At 43.6% G+C, this 8,856-nt stretch overlaps 1 protein-coding gene across 1 annotated transcript; it reads left to right on the top strand.

Moving 5' to 3' along the window:
* The first annotated feature begins 2,316 nt into the window (after window positions 1-2,316).
* LOC118738543 lies at window positions 2,317-3,172 on the top strand. Its single transcript, XM_036469485.1, has 2 exons — window positions 2,317-2,403; window positions 2,466-3,172. The coding sequence occupies exons 1-2, from the start codon at window positions 2,349-2,351 to the stop codon at window positions 2,846-2,848; spliced, it is 438 nt and encodes a 145-aa protein (XP_036325378.1). The 5' UTR covers window positions 2,317-2,348; the 3' UTR covers window positions 2,849-3,172.
* Window positions 3,173-8,856: the final 5,684 nt, after the last annotated feature.

The raw sequence follows: 8,856 nt of genomic DNA, 5'->3' as shown, positions 1-8,856 counted from the left end.
GCGGGAACCCTTATTATCCCAGTAATTTGATCGATGCCGATTATGATGAAATTGTTACTGCAGGAGGTTGATGCATGCTATCAACTCCTCATCGCCGACCTTCAATATTTCAGGTTTCAGCTGCAGCAGCCTTGCTGTTCTCCAGCCGGGGTTGTAGATTGACTCCATCGTCTTCGACTGTCCTTGCATATTTCTGAAATAATAAGGAATTCCATTCAATATTCAGCCCTCGAATAGTGCGTGCGATTTCGGGCATGCAGTTGATCTTCTAAACCTAATTCCTACTAATGTGTCTGCATTCGCGCAACGTGGAACTGGAAAAGTGTAACATGCACTAACAAACCCATATGGAGTCTTCAGTAAAGGCAGACACGGAGCGAGCTTTATTGCAGCAACGTTTAAAGGACTTTGATTTGAGAGTATGCACCTGGAATGTTCAGACCTGTCCTCGGGAATACTAGCCCTTACATCACCGCCATCAAAGAAATTTGATAGACGTGGCAAGGTAGGAAAAGCATATCATTTATTTTGGAACGAATTTCCGTCATCCCTTGTCAAGCATATCACTTTACCAAATTCGGTGTTGGATTTGTGGTGGGACTAGTGTCGTTTATCCCTGAATTGGGTGGCACTAAGGCTAATTGACTTGGACCGGAGCTGAAGCCTGCTGCGCTAAATCCCAACATTAAAGCATCTTCAGGCAGCAAGACTCCATATCGGCAAACAGAAAAAAACACGTATTTACATATAAAAATTTTAAGGCGGATGAGCAATTATTGGTCAAATTCAAATTTCAATTTGTGGGCGTAGAGGTATAGCTGAAGAACTTTCGTCTGCGTCATCCTCTTTCATTTTCAAAAATAAAGCGTGGGGTTTTGGAAAGTCTTGTATACGTAAGTTCCGTTATTTCACAAAAATTTTTGTTTTGTGGCTATACTCTTAAACCTTCTCGGTTCCAGTTCCGTTACATTTTGCAACCATTCCAATAACCAGTGACTGTGTTAAGTTTTTCGAGACAACTCTGGGGATTTTCTGGGGTGTTTTTAGTTCATCCGATAACTTTAAGTTCCAAAACTACATTCAAATCTCACCTTTGCTTTTCATAATTGCCTGAATTATACCGTTTAACAAAATTTGGTCGTATTTTATCTCAATAACGGGGCCAACCTCATCTTATAGATTTTTTTATGGAAAAATTTTGTAAATGCACTTCAAATCAGCATCAAAAAATCTATAAGATGAGGTCGGTCCCGTTTTTTAGATAAAATACAAGCAAATTTTATTGAACCGTGTTAGTAAAGGCAATAATTGCCAGCTAGCTTTGTATTCAAAAATTAAAAGGAAAATATGGTATGGCTTGATGTTTATTATAAAAAAATTCATACTCGTTATGGCCTCTGGCAACTCTAAAAAAAAATCCGTTTTAGCTCCGTAACTAAGTAGTCTAGTTGTTTAAAATAATTTGAATCACTGCCGGGTAATTATTATGATTGGGGTAAGTAACCTCTTGCAACAACATTTCAAATCCCTAGGGTCCAAATTATAACACCATATGCAAGTATTTGCAGAAGAAGTATGTAGATAATAGATATTCGTAGCTTTCTATTTTATTATTCTTTATTCAAGAGGAGATAATGAACTTTCGATTTCAAGTGCGAGTAAACAATTCCAGATGCCCTTAACAAAAAGCAGAATGATGCAGAAAAGTTTAGTTCGACTTGCGTACGAGTATGTATGTACATTAGGGTGGTAAAAAATAGAAAATCCGTGATTTTATTGCTCTCCCCCTAAGATTTTGCTATACCGGTAAGATATACCCCTTTTTATTTAAAGTCACGAAATATTTGGAGGTCACACAAAGCGGTCAAAGGTTTCCATGTATTGTAAATGGAAGAAAACTAAAACTCTGTTTATCTTCAGGAGACTTCCAATAATTATACCTAATTGTTTATTTTACCATTTTTTATACTAAAGATTTTTGGAGGTTTTTGGGGGACCTATAAAAATAGTAATATTAGAAAAAGGTTAACAATGAATTGGGTTGCTAAAAGTCTTCCGAACAGAAACAGAGTTGATCGGTCGAAAAATATATATTTTCTAGAACTCTATACCATTTCTAAATTTTTTCTTTTTACTTTTTGATTTCAAATTAAAAAGGGGGTATATTATTTATGGTATTGAACAATCCGAGGGGTGAGAGTATTAAAATCCGACTTTATTTTTTTTTTTTTACCACCCTAATGTACATATGTATGTATCTATATACAATATGTATTTAAAATAATTTGCGTATAAAAGTAAAGAAGCAAGCTGATAGGACGTTTTAGCACAACCAAGTTTCAAACAAAATGAAGTGCATTATTTTGTTCAGCGCGATCGTAATTTTAGTAACGCTTGCAATTGGTAAAAACTCTATCGCGCAAACTACTTTTCATAAAAATAATCAATATCCTATTTGATTTCAGATACCAGTTACAGTTCCGCTGCGACTTCTAAGCCTTTTGTACGCAGTCGTTATAGCAAACGTTGGCGAATCGTATTGACCACCGAATCAAATGCCAGCAACAACACTTTAACCACAGATCCTCAGAATGCTTTCGCAGCAGGTATGAAATTCGGAGAAACGACTACAGTGAACAACATTGCAATCGTTGGCGATACTACGACCATTGGACACCCTGTAGAGGTGCCCAGTACAAAGTCAATTGATTCAAAGAATACGCTTTTGAGGGGTCCACATAGCACCACAACGGAACATCCTAGACATCATGGGCCAAATGGTTTGCCATTAGACTACGACTACTATAGTAATGGTAGTGAAAATGAGGAGGAACCAGGACATAAATAAGCTGTAGAAACCCGTTTATATAAATTGAGTGAAAAGCGAAGTCTTACTTAATAGCAGTAGAGCAGCTGAATTCTTTTTTTTCAAATTATTTGATCTCTAAAATGTAAATTTTTTTTATTTCTTTTAACAAAAATTTTAAATTGACAAAATCCATTTGCATGTTAAACTTTTTTTATTCAAAAGAAGCAATTGAAAATCAGGTTTTGGTACGTTCCCCTAACTCAGGAGCCCGAACGCAGATTACTGGGCCTTGAAAAGGACAGATCGATGCCTCTGCATGTAAACAAATTTACCAAGAAAAAAAGTTCCAGCAATTTTTATTTGTTTAATGTTAAATTGTAATATTTAATATTTTTTTTGGAATTCACATGGCACCTTTGGATTTTTAAAAAATTTGAATAACTTTTTGACGCTTTAGAGACCAGAAGCATCATCAAAATACAATTTTGCTCCATGAACAAGTTTTACTTCAAATACTTTAGCTTCCGAACACTATCAACAGCAACTGGCGGCCAATTCCTGTTCATCACTTCACATAAAAATACGATTCTGTTTTCAAATGTAAATTAATTTATCAAGAATTTTTCTCTGTGCAAACTTTTTATTCACAAATTTTGTGGCTGTGCAAAAGAAAAGTTGGCCGTTTTTCTCAAAACCATCATCTTGTGATAAAGAATATCATTGTCTTCAACTCCCAATAATTTACCAAATAATTATCTGCTAGATGTTAATGGAATAGCCTTTAATGATCGAGAATCGCTTAAAATGATATAACGAAACGATTTTCACTTCACGGTTTCATAAAACCAGAATTGGCCCTAGATTTGATTTTCTTTGTCGATTATCGCAAGATGCACGAAGACGATGATAGTTACATGTGTCGACGTCGCAGCAAGCAGTATTTTGAAGCCCAATTACATGTGTTTTGAAAACCAGAAAATGCCCATCTCTGATTTAAATAAATAACCTATAATAAAATCCGCTTGTATCCCACGATTGAGAGAAATAGAGGTTGCGCCCATCACGGTACCGTTACCCCTCTCTCAGTGAATTTGACAGAATCGTTGTTTGTATGACGTCACACTTGTGTAACTTGTTCACGTTTTCCTTGCAACACTTTTTCTTCTTCTTCAATTCTTGCTCACGTTTTGGCATTTCTCTCTCGCAATCTCGCACCAGTGTGACATCGCACAAAAGTTATTCTCAAAAATCCTCTCTTATGGGCGCAATCTTGTATTCTATCATTCTTGCTTGTACCCCATGATTCAATAATAAAAGGTTTGCTCAAAAAACAGTTGTCTCGCTCCCTCTTGACAAAATCGGCTCCATTAGCAAGGCACTGTGTGTTTTTTTTTTTTTTTTTTTTTTTTCAACGGAGGGGGAATCTTCCAAAGATGTTATCCTGTCCGCTAAGGGTGCACCTCATTCGGGACCACGCCCAGACTATGTTATCACATAATTCAGGACTTGCGAGACAGCGCGCCTACGTACTAAACCCTTAACTCCGACGTCTGAAGCCTTGTGTTTCGCCTTGCGGGACCGCCGTTAGGTATTACGTCGCAAGGCGTAGCTTTGCCAATTGGCTCTTCACACACGCCTTTCTGGCTTATCTCTCGTTCAGTCTTCTCTTTTCGCTACTGCGCTGTCGTTCTTTCGCTCTTAGCTCCTGGAGGACTATTGCGGACCACGCCTTAATTCTGCTCCACACCGCTTTTGAGTTTATCATGTGCCCCACGATATTGTCAGGCGTCATGCTCTCCTTTATCAGCTGCTCTATGTCTGTTCGATCTGCCTCGTATTTTCGGCAGTGGAAAAATACGTGTAGTACGTTTTCGTCGCCGCTACCGCAGAATGAGCACTCTGTCCCGTCATCATGCCCATATTTGAACAGGTATTCTCGAAAGCAGCCGTGCCCCGTCAGCAACTGTGTCACGTAGAAGTCGGTCTCTCCGTGTTTCCTCTCCACCCACGCTTTTATGTTATTGATCAGCCTGTGCGTCCACCTCCCTTTTGTCGTCACATCCCAGTGTTTTTGCCATTCATTTAGACTTGCATCCCTCTCTTGTTTTCGCTCTTCGATTGTCAGGCACCTGCCTAAGTTTCGGGACTTATCGAAGACTCTTTTTAGCTCCATGGCCATTATTTCTGGGGGCATGATGCCCGCTAAGACTCCGACCGCCTCGTGTGACACAGTACGGAAGGCGCTAGTCACCCTGATGCTATTTAGTCGGTACACCGACTTTGCCGCCTTCGCGTAAGTCTTGCGCTGCAACGCGGGTCCCCAGATGGGTGCTGCATACATTAGTATGGACTGGCTCACTTTTGCTAGAAGCGCTCGTCTGTTTTGGCTCGGTCCGCCGATGTTAGCCATTAGTCTTGTTAGAGCCGTGGTCACTCTTGCCGCTTTTTCACAAGCTTTATCAATGTGCACCTTGTAGCTTAATCTCGAGTCTATCATGACACCCAGGTATTTCAGCGACTGCTGTGTTTTGATGCTATGTCCATCGATGTTGAGCGTAGCGCTCTCCATCTTTTTTCGGCTTGTGATCACCACCGCTTCGGTTTTTTGCCCTGCGAGTTGGAGATTCGTTGCAGCGAGCCAGTTCTTTATTTGCTGCGCCGTACTGTTGCAGATGTTCTCAACTTGGTAGAGGTCTTTGGCCACTACTGTTATTGCTATATCATCGGCGTATCCGATAATTTGTACCTCCCTTGGCAGCGGAAGTCTCAGAATTCCATCATAGAGGACAATCCAAAGTAGTGGCCCAAGTACGGAGCCCTGTGGTACTCCACCCGTCACCAAGTACTTCCTGGGACCTTCGTCGGTATCATACAGCAGAAGCCTGTCAGATAGGTAGTTGGATACCATCCTTAGCAAGTAGGGCGGCGTGTTCTTTCTTTCCAGAGCACTTAGTATGTGAGGCCAGGATGCCGAGTTGAAGGCGTTTTTTACGTCGAATGTCACCACCGCGCAGTATTCCTTCGTGCCATATAGCCATCTTGTTCCTTCTATTGCCTTGCCTGCGACATCGGTGAGCTTTTTAATTGCATCAATGGTAGACCTCTGTCTTCGAAATCCATACTGGTTATCGGCGAGACCCGGCAGTTCCTCCTCTAGGTGCTGCTCCAACCGTACACAAATTAATCGCTCCAGTATCTTACCAAGCGTATCCAGCATACAGAGAGGTCGGTATGCGCTTGGTTCTCCTGCCGGCTTGTTTGGTTTCTGCAGTAGGACCAGCCGCTGTTTCTTCCAGATTTTTGGGAAGACGCCTTCTCGCAGACACCGCGTAAAGAGTTCGGTAAACGGACCCGTGTTGTGCTTGATGGCAACCTTCAGAGCCTTGTTTGGTATTCCGTCTAGGCCTGGCGCTTTGTCATTACCAAATCTTTCTGCTGCTTGGACCACCTCCTCGTCTGTAACCGTTGGTGCTTCCATTCCCTCCGGTTTCTCCGCTTGCGGTCGCCGACATCCTGACGTTTGCACAGGGAAGAGAGTTTGCACGACGTTTTTTAGGAGGGTGGGACAGGTTGGTGCCTGGCCTTTACCACCTTTTATTTTCTTCATGACCACCTTGTAGGCATCACCCCATGGGTTTTCGTCCACCTTTTCGCAGAGCTCCTTAAAGCAGCTGGTTTTGCTGCTTTTGATGGCTTTTTTAAGGTCACTTCACTTCTTTTTGAAGGCTTCGCGCAGCACGGCATGTTCCATCGAGCCACGGTTCCTTTGACACAACCGCCTCGCCTTATGACACTCACCCCTTATGGCCTGGATTTTTTCGTTCCACCAGTACGCCGGCTGCCTGAGAGAGCCGTGTTTTCTCCTGCACATAGCACCGTCGCAGGCTTTACTGATGTGCCTCACCAGTGTTTCAGCCTGGAGCTCAGTGTTATCCTCAGTGGCCATTTCCTCATCCAGCACGAGTCTGAAGAGCTCTCATCCAGAGTCTCTACCTTCCAGCCCCTCGTTTGCACCTTCCTGGTGATCGCCCTTTGTCGGCTCTGTGCACAATTCCCTAGCTCCATCATGATTGCCAGATGGTCACTGTGCGTATAGAGGTCCGACACCTTCCAGCTCGTTGAGCGCACCAAGGAACTACTAGCGAAAGTAATGTCAATCACCGAGCCTCGACCATTCTTCTCAAAGGTATTTTTGTTCCCCGAATTCAGAAGCACCGCATCAAGTACCGAAAACGCCTTTAGTAGTGCATCTCCCCGCCTGTTTGTGTGGACGCTACCCCATTCCACTGCCCATGCATTGAAGTCCCCTGCTATAACGTTCATTGTGGTGGTCCGGACTTCTTGAACCAAACTGTCTAGGATGTTCTCGTATTCATTTTGTGGGATACTTGGTGGTATGTAGCAGCTATAAAAGTTAAAACCGTCTACCTTCGCTCGTGTGTAGTAGCTTTTACCAAGCAGCGGCTTTTCTTGGAAAGCTTTTCCTCCGCATGTCCATATTGCAGCTTTGCCTGTGAGGTCCGATATCCATGCTCCACTGTCTATATTTTTATACTGCTCGCTGATTATTGCTATGTCCACCTTCTCCTCGTACACCGTTTGCCTGAGCAGCTCTTGCGCTGCTTCGCAGTGGTTGAGATTCAACTGCATGACTCTCATTTTCTTGATTTCTTGCACGCCTCCTGGTATAGCGGACACCTCCAACTACCTATCTGGTGCTCGGTGTTCTTTCTTCCCTGGTTTTTGCATGCTCTGCAGTGTGGCTTTTTGTCGCAGGCTTTCGCAAAGTGTCCATTTTCTCCACATTTTAGGCAGCATTGACTTCTGTCTTCCGCGTTTTTGCAGTCTCTCGCTATATGGCCATATTCCAGGCACCTGAAGCATTTTTTGGGGTTCGGTTTCTCCCTTACTCTGCACACAACCCATCCTATCTTTATTTTCTGCGCGTCAAGAAGTAATCTTGCCTCCTGCGCTGGGAGATTTACCACCGCAGTTTGTGTGCCCGCATAAGCCGCCCTGATGCTTTTTATCGCACTCTCGTTAAGGTGGTTTAGCTCCTTTATCTGGTTGCGGATGGCCTCGGCAATATTCTCCTTGGTGGTAATCTCGTCCAGGTCACGGATTTCTACCATCGTCTCGTGGGTTAGGGCTCTGATCTGTGCCTGGTCCCCTAGAAGCCTACCTATTTTGCTCTTGAGTTCGCCCGTGTCCTTCATTTGCGTCTCCTTAAGCTGCAGCAGTATTTCACCCTTGACCGTCTTTCTGATGCGTGATACGCTCTCGCCGAGTTTCTGCAGCGCCTCTTCCTTTTTTACGGTCCTTAGTATATCGCTGTAGGTCATATCTCCCGTCCGAGCTATAATGATGGCATCTGGCCGTGGTGGTGGTTTGTATGCCATCTTCTTTTTGCCATGTGACCTGCGTTGGACCTCTACCCATTTTCCTTCTTTCTCCACCTCCTTCTCCTTAATCTTGCCGGAATTTTCGTTTGGCGCCACCTTACTCTGTTTGGTTGCAGGGTTGGTGGTCACCTCCTCCTGCGTGGTTTTGTTTTTCTTGGGTGGCGTCCTACGCTTTAGTTGGCTTTCATCTCGGGGCCTTTTCGGGGTTTCAGCAGTCACCGGTATGTTGAAAATACTCCGTCTGCTTGCCTTTATTCTGGAGTACTCCTCCAGGGCACTCGCATGCAGCTTTGTTAGTGAGCTGAGTATCTCTCGCATGCTATTGTTTATTGAGCGTTGTGGCGGGCACATTTCCTCCGTCAGCCTCTTAATAGCATCTCCGAGCTCCGACATGTAGTCTCCGTTCTGTTTGGCTCCCTTCATTTGAGGCTCGCTGTCTTGTAGTGCTGGTGGCGACGATCTCGTTCGTACCGGCTTCTCCACGCTAAGCGCCTTTACAGGCGACCGAACTAGTCTTGACGCACGCTTGAACGGGTCAGTTTCTGCAGTCGGTGTTCCCTGGGACGGGTCTGCCCCAAGCACCTTGCAGCCCCTGCCGTCCAGGTTTTTCGCGCCGCTGCTGACTTCGTTTACATTGTTGTTGTT

This window comes from Rhagoletis pomonella, unplaced genomic scaffold (assembly GCF_013731165.1).
Source record: "Rhagoletis pomonella isolate Grant_MI unplaced genomic scaffold, Rhpom_1.0 Rhpom_scaffold_00004, whole genome shotgun sequence".
NCBI classification, from domain to species: Eukaryota; Metazoa; Arthropoda; class Insecta; order Diptera; family Tephritidae; genus Rhagoletis; species Rhagoletis pomonella.
This window is presented reverse-complemented; position numbering and strand designations above follow the sequence as displayed.

What these genes read in the sequence shown, in the direction of transcription:
- LOC118738543 (XM_036469485.1), top strand. Translation starts at nt 2,349, where the DNA reads ATGAAGTGCATTATTTTGTTCAGCGCGATCGTAATTTTAGTAACGCTT. An exon ending in TTTAGTAACGCTTGCAATTG is followed by an intron (nt 2,404 to 2,465) that starts GTAAAAACTCTA and finishes ATTTGATTTCAG; the next exon opens with ATACCAGTTACAGTTCCGCT.